This window comes from Stegodyphus dumicola, chromosome 7, assembly GCF_044657685.1.
Source record: "Stegodyphus dumicola isolate Sdum_Otavi_A_Nest chromosome 7, ASM4465768v1".
Classification (NCBI taxonomy): Eukaryota; Metazoa; Arthropoda; class Arachnida; order Araneae; family Eresidae; genus Stegodyphus; species Stegodyphus dumicola.
In genome coordinates this window covers 18,087,561-18,107,691 of record NC_140774.1, presented here as the reverse complement: position 1 = coordinate 18,107,691, position 20,131 = coordinate 18,087,561, and the positions used below count along the sequence as shown (strand labels likewise).

General features: G+C 33.4%; 1 protein-coding gene across 16 annotated transcripts in view; it reads left to right on the top strand.

The window, feature by feature from the left end:
• LOC118184279 (tyrosine-protein phosphatase Lar-like) overlaps positions 1-20,131 on the top strand; it is a 732,937-nt gene that overhangs the window by 537,254 nt on the left and 175,552 nt on the right. For all 16 annotated transcript variants that reach the window (XM_085819916.1, XM_085819920.1, XM_085819919.1 and 13 more), the window contains one exon: positions 18,211-18,316. In XM_085819916.1, coding sequence (XP_085676042.1) covers positions 18,241-18,316 — 76 coding nt within the window. In that variant the 5' untranslated portion in view covers positions 18,211-18,240. The remainder of the gene's footprint in view (positions 1-18,210; positions 18,317-20,131) is intronic.

The window sequence follows — 20,131 nt, the reverse complement described above, 5'->3', positions numbered from 1 at the left end:
TATTCGTACGTACGTATGTGTCTCGCATAAATTAGCTGTACAAAAATTTTTATGAGGGACTGCTATAGCATCTAGTTGTGCTCCTCCCTTTTTAATGCAATCGGCAGTACTAAAAGTATATGTATATACTCACCCTTTATTTTCGGAATCGTTGGTCATATACTTCTGATTACAGAAATGTTTTGAATAACGTAAAATATTCATGTTTTGGCAATTTCAAATTATAAAAAAAAAAAAAAAAAAAAATTGAACAGATAACGAAATCTAACATTTAATGCCGTGTGCAGGTTACTAAACATCTTTGGGAAAGTTTGACTTCCGTACGAAAAAAATTAACTGTTTATTTAATTTTAAAATTTGCAGTTTTTGATGCCATTTTCACTTTCTCTAAGCAAGCCAGAATTTGATGCCATTTCAACTTTCCTCTAGGAATTGGTTAATTAAGTTAAAATAATTCGATGAAGTATGTTAAAATGAAGTGCGTCTAAAAATGTGTGTAATTTAGTAGGCTGTACAAGAAATCTAAGTGATGTCCACGTCAGGATTTTAAAAACAAAATTAATAATAACGAGCACAAAATTTTGTGGAACATTAATATTAGTGATCAGAAAAGCATATAAAATGTTAGATTTCGTATTTTATACAAAATTCATTACTTAAATTCATTGTTAAAATTTATTACATTATTAAAATTCTTACAAAATTTTATACTTTCATTTAAGTTGAAAGTAAAAACATAACGAAATAAACTGGACTTTTGTGTTTCGTTTCCATGGGAACGAATAATTTAAATCGACGATTGGAAGTTAATTTTTGGTGCTGATTTTTTTTGGGGGTGGGGTTTGCTGGGAGTTTGTGCACTGAATTTATTTTTTTTTTTTTTTTTTTTTTTTTTTGGTGTGTGTGTGTTTGTGTGTGTATGTGTGTATATATATATATATTAATTACTATGTTTCCAAATTCTCGAGATTAGATTTTTATTTTTTAATGTAGTATTTACGTTCGTAATCGACCACATTAGGACATGTTTTGAAAAATATATTTATTTTATTTTTTACGTGTTTTCAAAATAATTTAAGAAACTAAAGCTTTTAACATCATAATACTGTCCATACTTTTGTGAGTTTGCCTCAATTTCTGAGTCAGTTGTCTATGTTTAATACATGTACCATGTAATTATCAAATTACTGCATTTTTTCCCCTCTCTCTTCTTTAAAATGATAGATGTCTTTTTGCATATTTTTACCAATTTATTCAGCTCCCTCACCCCAAAAAATTATTGAGCGTAATTTAAATATAAAAAAATCGACTCATTTCTGAAGTTCAGCTAATCATCCAGGTCTTTAAAAAATGTAAAATATGGGTGTTTTGTTTCAGAGTCTTGCTGTTCTCGAATGTATCTACTTTTTTGTCATTGCCATCTTTTATGATAAAATATTTTATGTATAAAAGAAACAATCGTTTGAAAGAGATTTTGTTACTCTTTTATTAGTTAATTAAAAGAAAACATTAATAAGAATGGGGCGAATTTTGTGAATTTTTATTCTTGTTCTCTTTATTTCGTTATGAAATTTGTTTATAATAAATTTAAAAGAATTGCATTAAAAGATTGGTTTCCCAGATTCGAGGCGAAATTAATTTAATTAAGTATGCAATAATTTTTACTTAATTTTATTCATTTGTAGATTTTATTGTTAATTAAATTAATGTATTCGAGCATTTTGTTTTAGGTATTTCAGATGCTGGTTTTTAAAAATTTACCGATTGAGCGAAATGAAATTTTAAAAAATGAAAATAAATAAATAAGTAATCTTTGGAGAAACTATACATTTTTTTAATTAATTAAATTTGAGTTTATTTTTCACCTGTGTGTTTATCGATAAACTGGTGAGTAAACGGAATTTAAATTAAGTTTAATTAATGATAGCTGCATTAACGTTAAACTAATTTAACTTATTTAGCGTGTCTGAAGATTGCTAAATGTAAAATTTTATTTCTCGTGCTTTAAAAGGGAAATTTATCTGGGATTATTTATTTTCCTGAAAGTCATGTATAGAGAGAGCTATTCAAAATAATTTTACTATCGTATAATAACACCCCGTGTTTTAGTATCATAATATTTAATCCTATATAATATAAAAGTTTAAAATGCAATATTGCTTTTTAATGTGATAAACGCATTTTTTGTCTCTAGTATAATTTCCTAATATTTTTCGACTCACCATCTCCTGTTTTGAGATTTTCCTTTTGCTCGGAGCAACGGTAATTATATTAGAGAACGCGCTGCCTGATATGATCACGTTTTCCCATCACTATTTTCATAATATTAAACGATGAGAAAAATATCCTTCAAAATATCAATTTCATTGATTCAACTCATTCAATATAGAATTTCACTGATTCAACGTAAATATAGCTAGTATTCTTAGGGCTTCTCTGATCGCAACATTCGCAGTTGCTGCAAGTTGAATTTTTTTCGGATAGTTTGCTTCGAAAGGTATTTTTTTAAATATTTTGATGTGAAAAAGCAAGGTCGTTTAGAATTCCGTTTCATTATTCGCTTTTGATTAATCCAGTCTTCCTAAATCTTGGAAAACGAGTTCCTGTGCGCACAGTAGCCTTAAATCAAAATCAAGCTGCTAGGAGACTTTAATGTCCTGCTTGGTGACATGTCTATACCATTTGGCAATTTCAAAATCAATCCGCTGGATAGACAATTCTTGGATTTCATTTGTAATGGTACAGGCAAAAGTATCTGACATTTGGCATTGCATTTTATAGGGCACTTCTTCATAATTAGGAGTGTGTTATGATATTCCTGCTCATAAGCAGTCATCAAGATGTTCATCTGTAAGTTGAGATCTATAATTTTGTTATATTCATTCCTGAAAACAATGAGATATGACATTTTTTAAATTTTTAACAAATAGCTTTGTTAAAATGATTAATTGGCCAGAGACATAGCTTCAACCTGGGACAATACTGGAGAACCTGGACGTCTGCTGAGCCCATTTAAAATTATATAATTATTTAAAAAAATTTTTTTAACAAATACGCAAATTAAAGCCACGTAGTAAATTACTGTACAAAATTACATAACATTTTATTAAAAACTTAAATAATTTTTTATCTTAGTTGCACAACAACGAGCACACGTAAAACCTTTGGCAGGCGTAGTGGTGCCGGTGGGCATAGGGTTGAGTACCTCTACTCTGACATTGCATTTCATAGCTTCCTGCTTCATAATTAGGAGCGTGATATGATATTCCTGCTCGTAAGCAATTATCAAGATGTTCATCTGTAAGTTGAGATCTATACTTTAATTTTGTTATACTCATTGCTGAAAGCAATGATTTTTGACAGTGCTACCTGTTGCTACAGTACCTGTCAGTACGCCTGTTGCTACTGTACAGTGAAGAACTCAAACTCGGAATTTTAACGAGATTTTCTGTTTCATTTTTTTATGCCTTTAGTTAATTTGTATGCAATATTTGTAAAATTATCAACAATTTAAAAGTTGTTTAAGGGCGGCTAAGCCTAATTATTGTTTACCATAGCAGCCATTTTTGTTTACAATTGGAACTTAGCAGAATAGTGAATTCAGTTTCTGCAACTTCAGTGTCTTTTTGCCGAGTGGGGCCAAAATTAAACGTTCATTTTTATGCACCGAAAAATCTGACTTGTTGCCTGCTGGCCGAATTGCTTGTTCTTGCGTAGAAACTCTAATTTTAATTTTAATTGTAAAAAAGTTTTTTTTTTTTTTTGTTGTTATTATTTTGACTGTATTTGGTAGGTTTTTTTTTTTTTTTTTTTTTTTTTCCCGTATTTTTTAATTTTTGATGAAAATATTTTGAATGTTTTTTTGGGGGGTGGGGTAGTATTTTTGTCTTCCCCCTATCTAAGAAGAGAATTAATTAAATGAGAAATATATCTTTAATGAAATAATTTGAAATGAAATGCAGCAAAAAGTGCGTATAATTTAATATTCCGTTCAGGGAAGTCATGTGGTGTACACATCAGATTTTTTTTCTTTTTGTAATGTCGTTAACAGTGCGTTTTATTAAAGTTAGAAAGTTAATGCGGAGAGTTAAGCAAGGAACAAAACTGTTAGGATCATGTCACCATGGAGGTGAAAAAAGAGATTGTTGAAATATATCAAAATGGCATACGTATCCAGGACTCGGCTATTGCTTGCCTTGTGAGAGAATCCAATTTTTGTTATCGAATCGAATACAGGGAACCAAGATTCCGTTCCTTTGAAGGTCGTTATAACGGGGTTCGAAAGTATCTTAAAATTCCGTGAAGGGAGAAAGCAGTCAGCATTTAGTTTACCCCAAACCGTCAACTGTAACTGAACTCATCTTCTGAATACCGTTTATCGTGATGTCCATTAAATGTATAAAATCCATTTCTTCTAAGCTTCGTATGGCCATTTTTTTAAGTTCTCGGAAGAGGTTTATCCGCGTAGGACCATGACCTTCGTAGGTCACGTTGGGGCGGGCATACTTGTATTTTGTGTGACTACAGTTTAGTTCATTTCCAGTAAATGATCGTCTGACACGCTATTGCAGCACGCTTTGCCGTCGAACATCCTCTAAAGGAGGAATGGGAATGATTCTTATCATCTAGGATCGTATTTTCACTTAAAGTTCGATTAAAGTCCACCTTCGAAAGATTTAATTTTTTTTTGGAATAAATACTCCAAATTACTTCCCCCACCCCAAGAAAAAAAGATAGCACTATTATAATTACCATTAGGAGCTAAGCTAGTGTAAGCTTTTTTTTTTTTTTTAATATTTGATGCTTTAATTAGATATATCATAAATTAAATGCATTTTAATTTGAATCAATTGGTTTAAAATTTTAAAAAAATTAAGAACTACGTTTATTCATTTTAAATAGCTTTGCCTAGTGGCAGCACTCTGGCGCTTGGAAAATGAAAGTGTTATAGTTTCAATAGTGGTAGCATATTGCTTCTAAATAGTCGAGTTCGTTGATTAAATTTGAAAAATAACTATCTTGCACTTCGTCAAATGGCAACACACTAGCGTGCAAAAGGTAAAAATGTTTTATTTTTATTTATTAATTAACACATTTTTAAATTGTTGAGTTTGTTAATGAAAAATTTATAAAATTTTCTCAAAAAAAGATTTTAAAACTGTTCAAAATTTAGGCTTCGGATGTGAACATGGACGAGTAGAGAACTTTGTTTGTTTAAAGTTTTTTTTGCTCTTTAGTTGCTATCGGTTTTTACAATGGGAGGAACAAGCCAGCAAACATACATGCATACGTACATACTTACACACATATATGCAGATTCTATTTAATAACAGTAATGTATTAAAATTTTTAAATGTAGTGTCTCCCCCCCCCCCAAAAAAAAAAAGAAAACTACAAATATTTTGCTTTTATTCTAAAATACATAATATACATGATGCAATTGACTGTGTAATTCAGTCTTAACTGTTGAATAAAGTTAAAGGTAAATTCTTAATGAATTTCAGTTTAAAAAACTGCGTTTGCTTTCTATATTTCTTTTTTTACGCCAAAGTAAAATTTTGACCAAAAATAAATAAATAATAAGTAAAATAACATAAAGGCCATGTAATTAATGTAGGTTATTCAAAAATTATACCAATATAAGATTGCCCTTCCTTTTTTAAAAAAAAAGATTCAAAAGGGCTGTTAGCTGCCTCCCAGCCGGTATAGTGGTTAGTGACCGTGACTGCCGGTCCCGGGTTCGAATCCCGAAGAAGGCGTCCATCCCTTCATAGGAGGCAACGGTGGCCACCTATTAGGTGCTTCCATAATGAAATGGCCACTATTTCCGGCCCTTGTAGTGGCCCAAGGATATTATATAAAGTTCTCGACCATTAAAAAAATGCTATTAGCTTCGAAACGAGATTTTGCTTTGTTTCACATTTTATTCGAATCTCTTGCCATTCGGAAAAACTTAAAACATTATTTTTTTTATATTTAACCTGTGTGCTCTTCATTAAGAAGCTAAACTACAATGGTGTGTGTGGAAAATCACGAATATTTGCACATTATATCGAAAGTCTGAAAAGCTAATTGATATATTTTAATGAAATTTGGTATGAATATACATTTATAATATAGAAAGAGATGTACCATTCAAAAGTCGATTATTTACGCATGATTATCAATAAAGCTCTTGATGTAGGGATGTCCAAAATCCAAGTTGTGAATCGAACTGAAAATGAGTTTAATATGGGGCATGGTCCTATCTCACAGCCAGACAGGTCTTGCAGTATGAGGGCATACTAGACAGTAGGCAGTTGAGGAGTCCCTGTTGCAGTCGATCCCACTCCTGCAGTAAGGCATTTTAGCTTCGGGATAGTTTTCGGAGGAGGAATGCGAGATGAAATTGCCTTTCCAAGAATGCCCCAGACATGTTGTGTAAGATTAAGGTCAGAAGAACTGGCTGGCCAGCCCATGCGGCGAATATCGTCACTTTTCAGTATCGTCTACCAGCTGAGTCCTATGTGAAGGAGTGTTGCTATCCATTAACATAAACCTAGGACCTATTGCGCCTCTAAAAAGTCTAACACAGGGCTCGATTTCCGCTCTGCACTTCATAGCCGTCAGGTAGCCTTTGTCCAACATGCAGAGGTGTGGGCCATCCATTATAATGCCTGCCCCAAACCATTACACCTGTACCAGCGTAATGATCCTTTTCCCTGCTGAGGGAGCAATGGTATCATGTTCCAGGTTTGCTCTAGGTTAGGTACGCCAAGAATCAGTGTCCAGACTAAATCTCGACTCATCTGTAAAAAGAAAGATGTTCCACTAAAAGTCGAGTCCAAATTCCATGTTGTCTGCACTGTACTAAACACTTGTCTTGTGTTCTGCAGTGAGCAGGAAGCAGACAGCGGGTCGAGATACAGTCTATCCGATGAAAACTTTGGGCAACATATTCAACGATATCAACGTGTGAGTTAAGTACGTCTCTCCTAGTGCTTATTAGGAGTATGTTTTAAGGGTTTCCTATAAAGGTTTTATTAAAAGAAGTATTTCAAAAAAAAAAAAAAAACTTTTGATATTCGTACATAAATTTGAATTCAGATATATTATTTTTATGTGCTACAGAATTTCAAGGTAAAAGTTTTAAAATGAAATTCGTTTTAGAAAACTGACTTTTGCGCAGTCAGCCGCCTAAAATAGTTGACACAAAGCAGGGAAAAAAAAGAGAGAGATTTTAATGAGTTCAGCTAGTGTAATTTCATGAAAATATTAAATATTTTTAATTAGTGATTTCATGATTTAAACTTTTTTTTTTTTTTTCCAAATATCAATAAAAAAAATTCTTCTGAACGCCATTTATTTCTTATAAATCGCTTGTTTGTTACCCAGTAACAGATAGATTCACTTTGAAAGTTAAATCTCTTACGCTTTACTGAATGTCAACACGCTGGAGCGTGGAAGATAAAAGTATTTTATTTCAGGTAGTGGCAACGCATTGCTTTTAAAAAGCGGAGTTTGTTAATTAAAATTGAAAGACTAATATCTTACATTTTGTCGAATGGCAGCGAGCTCGCGCGAAGATAAAAATGTTCTATTTCGAAGTGCTGCAATTGCTCACTTTCAGATTGCTGAGTTTCTTGGTGAAAAGTTCATTGAATTTGTATAAAATATGAAATAAATCATAAATTCAAAATTTTGTCTTCGACATGCACATGTTCGGGTAGAAACTGTGTGTTTTTAAAATTTGGTTAGAATCTTTTTCCGTAGTGCAAGGAACATACAAATGTACATACAATCAGATTCTTCTTTATTTAATAGAAGGGATTAAAATCATTAATTTATATTTTCAAAGCAAGTAGTACAGAACATAAAATGCAATGTATTTTAAGAAGTTTCTCACTCTATTTCTTATTAATTCCATTCTACTCTCAAGAGAAATAAAACAGGTATTGCTGGAATTAAAATAAATTAAATAGTTCGAAATTTTTATAAATTCGAAATCTTCTTCACAAATCAATTCCTAAATAATTAATTTAAGTTAGTTTAGTTGATAGTGAAATATTAGAACAATTTTAGCTGCCTGAGACATTTTCTGCTGCTAACAAAACGAATTTCCCTCTACCCCTTAATTCTAATAATAGCACCCTCTGATAAGGATTTTCTGCTGTTTTTCGTGCTTATCGAACACCTGTTCATCAAAACCAGTCAGTCCGCCTTAATTTAAATCTTCGGGAAACAAACCGCCATATTTTCAAAACCTGTAACGGTAAGATATCTTTCAAAGACCCATTTGCTCTTTTTTTACTAAGTAATAGTTTTTAGTTGATAATTTTATGATATACTTAAGCTAATTTGATTTTTCATACTAAATTGAAATGTGTTCATTGTTTGCGTTGGTCTTATTGTGTTATATAATTGCTTATGCTATATATTTTCATCAACTACAAGTTCTTTTAAGCCTAATTTTAGTTGTAAGTGCAGAGCGAGTGCTTTGAAATGTTCCGTTTTCCATGTTTTGAAATGTGCCAATCCATATATATATAATTGGTTAATTTAAGACTTTGGTTTAACAGTGTGACTCGTTCCATAAAAATGAAATAAAAATGGAAATCTGAAATACCATATCTAAGATGTAAAGAGCAAAGTTCAGATAGTAATAACGGAAAGAATGTTTTTGAACTGAAAAAGCAGAATAGCAGCAGAATTCTTAAAACTTATTCGTAAAAAACATTGATAATAAACATGGAAATGGATATGTAAATTTTATGTTCAGTCTTGAACATTTTTATAAATTTTCATTTTTTCTCTATTCTTTGATGAAATTCGTAAAAATGGCACGAATTGTATGCTTAAAAATACAATTGGTAACCTTTCTTTCTTTTTCTTTGTAGTCCAAAGGGACATTTTGCCCTGAAGAACTATTAATTTCGTTTTGGCATTTTGCGTTGATTCACTACAACCGTTGTTTCACTTTTCAAATTGTAGCCACCAAATATTATCGCCCTGTATCATATTTAAAGAAATTAAATAATGAAAAATCTGCATAAATGTATGTCTGTTTCTCGCATTGTGATAAAACGACGGTACCTGGACCCATCCAATTTTAAATAACGTAATCCTTCTGCGAATATGGGAATCTGGAAGCCCAAAATTGAAATTTGGAATTTGTTTTATTACCGATTTCATATGTTGTAAAACTTTAATGAAATTTTGGTTAGCAAATTCAACGACTTCAAAGCGAACAATGGCTACGTTGTACAGAAAAAAACATATTTATCTCCAGCGCGCGAGACTGTGTATCGGAAATTCTAAAGATATGCTCAGTTTAATATTATTTTGCGATATTTCTGTTGAACTGAATTTTATGGTTTAAGTGCGAAGAACATGGCATTAAATAAATAAAGGTAACTAGTAATGTGTTAAAAAGCGCCTCTTTGGACATAATTTAAAATCTGAAACCTCTTTTTTTTTTTTTTTTTTTTTCCCCAAATCATTATTTTGGCGTTAAATTCCGTCTTTTTCGGTTTGCTTTTACAATGGGTCACATTTGTTTTTGGATACTTCTGTTTAGATACTTAATGGTTTGGGGAGGAATTATCACAAATGGCCGGACCGAGCTACATATCTTTCAAGGAGGTTCTTTAACCGCTCGGAGATATGTGGTCGAGGTACTGGAACCCCAAGTTAGACTGTTTAAGGATGCTGTTTGCCCAGAGGTTTTGCTAATGGATGACAGTGCTCGGCCTCATCGAGCATATGTGATGTCAGAATACTTGCAAACAGAAGATATCGCTCGAATGGATTGGCCATCTTAGGCCCATATCACACGGCGTTTGTTTCACACGAACAGCTGTTTCGAACAATTTTTCTGAATGGTTTACTATTGAAAGACGTGCTACTTTTTCCTTCCTTTCCAAAAAAATTGCAGGTTGTTCGTTTTCAACCAATCAGCTATTAGCTTCGAATGCTATCAGCTTGTTTTTGATGAGGAACCAGTTTCCCCTGTGTTAACCCCAAAGTGATCTATGGTGATTGTTGTGACAAAGAAGGAAAAAAATGTTCCAAACAGTTGTTCTTCCGAAACAAACCGACGTAAACCGACGCCTTACTCACCCGACTTTGAAGCCAATTGTATGTTTAGATGCTTTAGGGTGCCGTATTTGAGCGCGCCAAACTCCTTCTTGGGGCCTCGAGGAGCTGAAAAATGCACTTTTAGAAGAGTGGCGGGCAGTTCCACAAGACTTGATCAACATTTTGATAAAGTCTGTGACATCACGATGTGAGGTTACAAGGTATTTCTTCCGCCTTCTTAGCATGCTTTTGTAGTGTAGTGGTCTGCACGCTGGGCGCGTATTCCAGAAGTCCGTGATTCGATTCAGATCGAGGGCATTGCTGATTTTTCATGTCTCCTGCTTTCAAAAATTACCTAATGTCTCTACAGTCGCGCCCGAACTAAAAGGGTGGTTGATGATGATTCTCCACATCCAGGATTTGGTGATTGGGTCCCCTAAAAACCCCAGTCGCCCTTTAAAAGGGCGGGGGAGCATATAAGTAATTCTCTCGCCTTCTTAGCATGCCTTCGTAGTGTAGTGGTCTGCATGCTGGGCGCATATTCCAGAGGTCCGTGGTTCGATTCCCGGCGAGGGCATTGCTCGTTTTTCATGTCACCTGTTTCCAAAAAACCTAATGTGTGTACAAGGTATGCATATCTGTCTGAGATGACCATATGCCATATTTTTCCAGTTTCAATAAGCTTTGTTTTAATTTCAATATTTTCAGAATAATCAACTGCCGAGCATTGGAATCTACATTAACTAATGCTTTTTGTACAATGTTCTATTAATAATTTTTCATTAAATATCAGTTATGTTTTATTATCCTTAAATTAATTTTGATGATTCTTGTACTGATGGCTTTTCTAGTACTTTCAAGTACTTGTACGTTCTTTTGAAAATTTTATACCACTAATTTTCCAGTGTTGTTTGATTTTTCATGGACTAACTCTGCGATTTCTTGGTGTTAGTTTGGAATATGGTCCAAATTTCAGAGCATTTTCAGCAGTTTCTTTTTTTCTTTTTTTCTTTTTTTTTTTTTTTTTTTTATATAGCGGCAAAGATAATTGTATGCTGTGTATCAAGGACTTTTAAGATATTTCGAATACTTTTATTTCCTTTAAAATGATGAATAATTAATTTTTTAACAGAAATTTTCATTAATTTTCAGTCTCTTGCCATGTTTGTTTGTACGTCTTTTGCGTACGTTTGTATGTATCTCGTATAACTAAAAAACGAGTAGTCTCAGAACGTTGAAATTTTGTACATGTAGGACTGCTGTAACGTGTAGATGTGCACTGTATTACCCGGCTCGGTGAGCAAAGTTTTTTTATTTTTGTATGTTGGTAAATTGTGCATTTTTTTCTTTCTTTCTTTAAAAATGATTGAATTATATTGTTCTTATGTTTCGGTTAAGGTTTTTGTGCCTTTAGTTAATCTGCACGCAAAAGTTGTAGAATTATCAACAATTTAAAAGTGGTTTAAATTCCACCAAGCCTAACGACGCCGCCATTTGTTTACATTTGAAGCTTAGTAGGATAGGGAATTAAGTCAATTTCTGCACCAACTTCAGTGTGTTTTTGCCGAGTGGGGCCAAAAAATTTTTGCTCCAAAAAATCTGTCTTTCTGCTGTTGGTCTTTTTAAACTCTATTTGATGGTTTTGGTTTCTCTGTGTTTTACAATTTTGAGTGAAGATGTTTTATGTTTTTATGTATTTTTTCCTTGCTGCGAAGTGAAAATTGAATTTGTTGAATGAGAAATATATCTCTAATGAAATTCGGGAAAATAAGTTTAAATGAAAGGCAGCAAAAAATGTGCATAATTTAATAAGCCGCATAAGGAAGTTACATGGTTTCCACATCAAATTTTTTGTTAAAATGAACATATTAATATTGGCACAATTGGTTTAGAACAAACAGGAAATAAATATTTTTATTAGTTTATTCTTAACCTTTATGATTATTGATTCAGATTTCATTACATTTTACATCAGTAATGCCAGGACAAAAATTTCATGTGTCATAAATATTTTTTTTTTTTTTCTAATTTTAGGATCTGTAAAAACGAATATTCCTTTATTTTTAACAACATTTGCTTTTTCAAAATATTAAATTGATATATCTAAGTGCTTCCTGATCTTATTAAATTTGTCACTAAGAACATATAATTGCCCTTTTTAGTAAAAATATTTTAGAGTCCAAAAATTTACCATGGTGTAGTCAGTATTTACAGAAGTGAGTTAGAAGGGGGGACGACTGTGAGAGAACCAAAGTAATAAGAAACAAACAGGAAGCGAATATAAAGGTGTGATGAAATTTTCTTGATAATAAAAAGTAGAAATAACGTTGAGTAAAGAAAACAGTTTGTGAAATTCTCTCGTGCCTCCTTCAAAACAAAAACCATCGATTATGGCAGGTAAACAAAGGATTCCTTTTCAAAATCGTTCTTTCAGAATGACGGCAATTAATTTAATTATACTTTTAAAGCACTATTTCATCCAACTTTAGTGATCATAAATTTGGTTTACACAATGAGATGCCCGGAATTTTTAAATAGAGATTAAACATACTGCAAAGAATATAAATATGCCCTTAGTTTTAAAGAACAATAATATTGGTAAGCGATTTACGTGCGCACCGTTGTAATTCAAATTTCTAAAAGTTATAAAAAATCTCATTCTAGTGTATATTATATTCCACAGAAGTAGCGATTACACTGGGTCAGATTTGAAAGTCCAAAATTTTTTGTGTCAAAAAAATGTTAATTTTTTTTTACTTTTCGTAAGCTGCCTATTTATTTATTACAAGATCTCGTTATCTGCAGGAGGTGCTTTCTTTTTATAACGGTTCCTATTTTTTAATTGGTGCAAACCGTCGCCATATGGCCTGCAGTCCTAACCAAGGTTACTTGTAGTCCGCCTAACTCAAGAAGATCTCTGTTTTGACGTGGTCTGTTAACGTGATTGAATTGGTTTGGTTTGATTTTATGTGAGAGCTACCTACTCCTATTTAAGGGAAGAGATAGCTTCATAAAGGACATTTTGAGGGAATCTGTTTCGTGTACACATTACACATGGGAAAAATCACGAAAACGCCCATGCAGCTAGTCCATTCGCCTAGAATCGAACCCATTTCAGATTACCAGAGTTCAGCTACTATACCGCTTGACGCTGGTTCGCCCTCCGTTAACACAAGGGCTCCGGGCACCATATACGCGTATATAATAAAGATGGTAATAATAAGACAATACCGAGGGCCCACCAGCGGCCGAGCGGTAAAGTCGCTAAACATTGGTAGTTCGTCCGCGGTTTTCGAATCCCGCGAACGGGGTAGTTGCTTGGGCGTTTTCGTGGTTTTCCCCATGTGTAACGTGTATACGAGCAAGTTTTCCTTAGAAAGTCCTCCACGAAGGCATCCCTCCCCTTATACAGATAGCCCTCGAGGCTTTGCCATAATCACACACATACGCAATACCCTGAGAAAATTCGCACTCTAACCTATTTACTATATAATACTTGAAAGAAAAGTTTACCAGTAAAAAAATTTAAAAAACATAAAAAATGTAAAGTGTAAAAATTAAGAAATGAATGATTCGATACTATCACATAGCATGTGATGTTGAAAATATCTAAAACTTCTGATGTTCATAAAAGTTATCAGTTAGGTTTTATTCTTAATTAATCATATTTTAATTTATAACCATTGGACACATCTTTATTATTAAATAATGAAGCATCTGTATGTATGTATCAAGGAAATCAAATGCCCGGAAAACTCGTGGAAGAATTGTTAAGAAATCACGATATTATCGTTGTGAACTTTCACTTCGAATTGACTTCAAATCGACAAATGTTTATCGATTTGCAATGCTAAATTTTCAAGAATCTTCTTGCAGTGCTTAATTTTGAAAAATCTTCGAATGTTTCAATGCTAAATTTCAAGGATCTTCGAATGGATTCCAAAAATTCTCGAAGGATCGAGAAGCTTTTGAAATATGTATTTCCAAGTAATGGCCGAGTATGGTCTGTTGTCTGCTGGAGGAGACATAAAATTCAACTTAATGAATTTCTGATTTAGGAATATAACTTCTAAATTTATGTTTGTGATCCTGTTTTTTGTCTTTTATTTCTTCAATTCCATTCAGTTTTCATTTACTTTATTTTCGTGGAACGGTCGAGAAGCATCTGGGAAGAACACGCGAAAGATTTGGAGCCATTGGCCTAGAATAGCCATCTCCAAGTTTTATCGATCACAGACCCTTAAGATGAAAATAATTATGAGTTTCACCCCATATAATATGTCATAGAGTACAATATATATTCAAATATAGAATAGAGAGCCTATATCTTTGGGGTATCGCCAAGTATCACTTTGTATAATCCACTTCGGAGACCACTGCCCTAGAAATATCTGATTTGAAGTCTGATGTTAAACAGTGAATTTGAATCGTTGAAATCGAAGATAGTTTTTATTAAATAAGTTACTGTAAGGTATTTCTAAGAACTAAGACATTACTACTTTTAAGAACTATTTATCTATAGAACATAATGGACGTCAGAAATTGTGTTTTGGCAGTTTCGGTATAAATTAAATCGGAGATACAGCAAATTGGTTAGCGCGTTGCGCAGCAGCACCACAGCTCCGGGGTTCGATCCCCGGGTTGGGCAAGGTCGACTCAGCCTTTCATCCCTTAAGTGGGTCGATAAAATGAGCACCAAGTTCGCTTGGGTACTAAACAACGGGGGGTCCTGCGACAAACTGACCACTTGTCTAGGCCCTATGTTCATGCACCCCAGGATCCACTATCAAGAAAGCAGATATGGGGGGCACTGCAGGCCTTGGCCCACTAGGGCTGTTGCACCACTGAGGTTAGTTCAGTTTAGTAGAACAGTAAATTGTTTATTCAGAGTCATGATCAGCGTATTAATGCCTTCCTGTGTGGAAAAGTTGCGTGCGGAAACTGCATTTTCTTATTTACCACAAAAATTAACCCTTTGAAGGCGATTTTGTAATTTTCTTTTTTTTTTTTTTTTTTTTTTTTTTTTTTTCTCACATACCTGTTGTTTGATGTATTGTTTAATGGAAGAGCAAAAATTAAGTCACGATATTTATAAGAATTTGTCCGTCATGCTATTAAAATTAGCTCCTTTTACACATGGGTCGTTTGCAATAATAATACTTCGCGCCACAAACACGCCATTGGATGATGTGGGAGGGGTAGCGGAACTTTCACCCTTCTTCACCCCCTGACTTTACACTAGTTCTTTGATCTTTGAATTGTTCGTTCGACCGACGAATAGTACCTTGTCTGCTTTTTTGGAACAATTCCAAAATCAATTGGCCACCAGTTAATATTGGACCTTTAACGCCATTGGACGGTTGTTTCACTCTTGGACATTTTTGCGCTATTTGCTTGAATGAACACGTGAAAAGATCCTGTTTTGAAAACCGGGAAAGGGGGGTAAGATGCCGGAGAGGGGAAAATATTACGTTCTTTCTGAAATAGTTTTTATTTAATATCTTCATTTTTTTTTTCGCTCCCCACCGACAAGAGTCGCTTTCAGTCGACTTTATCAGCATTTGATGTTATGTCTTGCGTGAAGGAAAGGTAGCGAATGGGGTATAAAAATGAAGAGGGTTTTGGTATATTTTTTCCCGCCTTACTGCGGACGTATTTGGTTGCAATGTAATGGAGTACGAAGATTGTAATAGTGAGTAAACGTGAGGCTTTAACTGAAAACACACTCACCCTTGTTTCTTTAGAATTAAATAAATTGAATTACTATATGAGGGGGTTTTTAGATTTTACAGTTCGTACACGTGTTAAAATGGCGAAAATAAAATTTAGAATTTTTACAAAAATTATTCTTCCGTTACGAGATTTTGTTGTCCACATATCTAAAATTTAGAATTTAGATATTTCGACGGCGGCCACTTTAAAACTCTAATAAAGAGCGTCTTGAATTTTTTTAATCAATTTTTATTTGTCAAACTTGCTTTGTTCATCCAGCAGTTGCACAGTAATGGTTACAGTTAAAAAAAGGAGGCACCGGATCTAAATTTTAAACGTTTCAGTGCTGCAAATGTTTCATATTATCTGTTGTGGGTTTGTGCTTAAGTAACTTTTGTTTAAACTTTATCTATCTTTTATATTTTATATAAAAATAATACGTTAAATGATTAGTAATAGGGGAAAAAAATTGTTGTATTCAATTTTGCTTTCCAAATGTTTGCGTTACTTTTTCCCTGTCCCTCCCTCCCCCCCATAAATTTACCATTTATTAATTCTATGTAATTAAATTTCTTATAGTATATCTACACCTTAGCGGCAAACTTTTAAATGCAACACATATAAATAAGCAAGCAAAAATGAATATAAATTAACTAAACATATTAAGAATTAATCTGACAGAGCAAACTGTATCTAAATAGTATTTATAATATCGATTTAAAAGTTTTATTAGCCCAAAAGGGACGTCAGTCCCGATTAGGATATTAGTCTCGAATCAGCATTTTGCGTCGAATACTCAAATGCATTTTATCACTTTTCATATTGCTGCCTGCTGCCACAATAATATTATCGACCTGTATTATATTTAAAGAAATTAAATAATGAAAAGTCTGCGAGAATGTATGTATGTTTCTGCACTGTGAAAAAACAACGCTACCTAAACCATCCAGTTTTAAAAAACGTAATCCTCCACCAGAAAATGGGCATCTGGAAGCCCTAATTTTGAATTTTATATTCCGTAATTTATATAGATAGATAGATAGATAGATAGATGTGAAAAGGAGGGTGATCAACTAGTTCTCACATTTTTATGATTTACTACTTACTACTTATATATATATATAAGTAGAAAGTAGTAAATCATAGGAACGTGAGACGTAGTTGGTCATATATTATATTACTCAATGATTTGAAAGCGAACAGTAACAACACCGTACGGAATAAAACATTGTTATCTCCAGCTCGCGAGTCTATCGGAAATTCTAAAGATATGCTTTTTTTAAATATTTTGTGACTTTTGTGTTTAATCGAATTTTATGTGGCGTAAGCACCAAGAACGTGATGTGTAATAAATAAAGGAAGCACACAAAAACGTTAATAATAAAAAGACAAAAAAAGTTTTGTAAGCCAGCTTTCTAAGAAAACTTGAACATTGATATGATAAACAGAAAAGACCGGGAAAAAAAAAAAGAAAAATGTTTGCCAACACTTAACACTGCATGGGATTTCTAAATACACGCTAATATACTGTTTTTAAAATTTTTGTGAGTTTTCTGTTGACCCGTATGTAGCGTATGTGCGAAGAAAACGATGCTTAATAATAAGCTAATAAGACACCTGCCTCTCCCCCCCCCAAAAAAAAAATAGGTTAGCAGGAGTGAGTACAAAAGCAGACTGCTAAGCTGCAAACTCAGAGCGTAGAAATCCTTAACAAACTGTTTGGGGGACTGTTAAAATCTGAAAACTTTGAGATTTTTTCTTTTATTTTTCGGGCTGCTTCCAAAGAAATCTGTTCATCAGTGATTTAGAAGATATCAAAAATTTAAAATTTTTTGTTTGTTTGTTTCCTTATTTGATGTCATTGCCCGTTTGTATCTGCATGAATCGCTTGGCCTGTCTTTGTCACTTATTAACAGGACAGAGACTGTAAAATTTAATTGACAAGGACAAGCAAGATGATTATGGGCAAACATCACTGAACTGACATTAAATCTTGAAGATCTTTGTCAATGAGAAAGCCGGCAATTCTGGTTCCGTTAAATCTGAGCGTAACTGTAGGCGATGAGCTATGTTAGTGATGTCATTTATTATTTGCAATCGTATTGTATCTTGTAACACAGCGTTTGACACTGGTTATTTCCTTATGCTTTGAAGAAAATTATCCTTTTAATAAATTTTCCGTGTTATCTTGCAAAATTGCTTCATGAATATTCAATAGATAATCAGATAACTAGTATTCGGTGCCATGTCCTGCGAACTCGATGACAGACTCCGATGTTTCAAATTAAAGCGCTAATAGATTTATGCCGGCGTTAAAGTAATCAAATAAGCTCATCGGAAGAGAGGTGCCATCGAGGGACGACCAGTAACTTCCTTTTATAAATTCATTTAAAGACTTGGGAGATGTGCAATAATTTCATTTGTTTCTTGTTCTTGACCTAGGTTCGATTGCCTAAGCCCTTCTAATCCAAGATGGCTCCCACGTGGCTTCCATTAATTACTGCAGCGCTGTTCTCTTGTGCCTTTGTTGCTTGCGAGCCAGCGGAAGGTGAGTACATTTTGCCATTTTTAATTATTATTCTTGGTAACCGATATCTGTTCGATTTGCTGATGACGGAGAATGTTTCTAGCAAGATTCGAGAATACCAAGCACTGGAAATTGAGAAGACAAAGGATTACTTTAGTATTGTTCTTTTAATACAGGCAGCATTTTTTATCCGTTTAATTTTGCTGTTTTCATTGTTTTTTATGCAATAATATACAAATATGTTCCAAATGTAAACGTGTGTATGTTTCAAATTGTTCATAACAGTGGTTGTAAAAGTACTGGTCGTGGCCCACCACTAGTAGCTCGGGAGATACATTTCGGGGTCCTTTCCTGACACAGCCTTAAATTTTGTTCCCATTCGAGCCACAGAGGGGAGGATTTAGTAATTTTATTCCGATTTGAGTCCGATCAGGAAATATCCCCCTCAACTCATTTGTAACGAAGTCTGTGTTTTTACATCCCCTTCTATTTATTTATATTAATTAGTATTTATGTAATATCTATTTATTTATATGATATTTATTTATATTAATTATTATGTCTATTTTATTTAAATTAAAGTCGGTGTTTTTAATGATTAACTTTTTTTATTATAATTTATCTTGTTGGGATACGATTATATACTAAAACAGTACTGTATAAATATTGTGTTTCTGTACTTAATTTTTTGTTTGCAGTGTGTGCTTGTTTATCAGCCAACTTTCCTTAGAAAGTGCTCCACGAAGGCATTCTTCCTCTTACCCATGTGGCCTTTGAGGGGTTTGCCATTGTCAAGTAAACCAAATCGAAACAAAACCTGTTGTGCGATTTATAACCTTTTTGATCATTGCCTCTCTATTCTGCACATATTAGTATACTTCAGTTGCAATTATTAGATCTGCAAACGCAATGCCTGTTTCCACTTTTATATGTATGTTCATTCCGAAAGACCTGCTATTATAAACTAGGATTTTTTTTGACCTTGTCAGTTTTAAATATGTTCCATTTTTCTAAGACTTATTAAAAGATCTCATAACATAGCCAGTACGGTATAGTGCGACAGACTAACTAAAGTAAAAAGAAGAGAGAAAAAAAACTGCTGGAGATCTTTCTTTGAGAAAGGTCGAATGCGAAGACATGCGGGTTAATTTTAGTATAACGAATGGACAGTGGAGTATAAGAAACTCAAAGTCCTTTATGTTAATACGAGAGGGTGGAAAACGAAGGCGAATATGGGAATGATGGTCAAAAGTTATTTCTGTTTCGTGCTAAATCGGGAATAAAATTCTCAAGGCTGTTTTGGGATAAGGCTGTTTTCCAGCATCACCAAATTTGGTGGGTCGCAAAAAGTTTTTACCTATTCTTTTTGCTTATTATGTTGTTATATACATATTTATCTGTAGCTGTGATTTTATTGGTAATTTCAAATCGTAATTGTTAGCAATAATGTATGTTTATTCGTTATTATTTTATTCTTGAAATTTCTTTTCTTTTTTTTTTTTTTTTTCCCCTTCCTTTCTTTCGGAGAAATTTTGTCAGTCGCAATGAATCATAACTATATGAGAGAGACTGCGATGAATTGCAATACGTGAGTATGGGTGGCGAAGAATCGCAGTTATATGCTTGTGAGTCGCAGTGAATCCCAATTTCATGCATGCACTATAAATCTCAACTATATGCCTGTTTGTCATGACACATCGTAAATGCACATATAGGTCGCCATAAATTGCAACTAAATACATGTGGATCGCGATAAATCTCCATTACATGCATGTGAATCACGATGAATCTCACTTATATACGTATGTGTTGCGATGAATCGCACTTATATGTGTA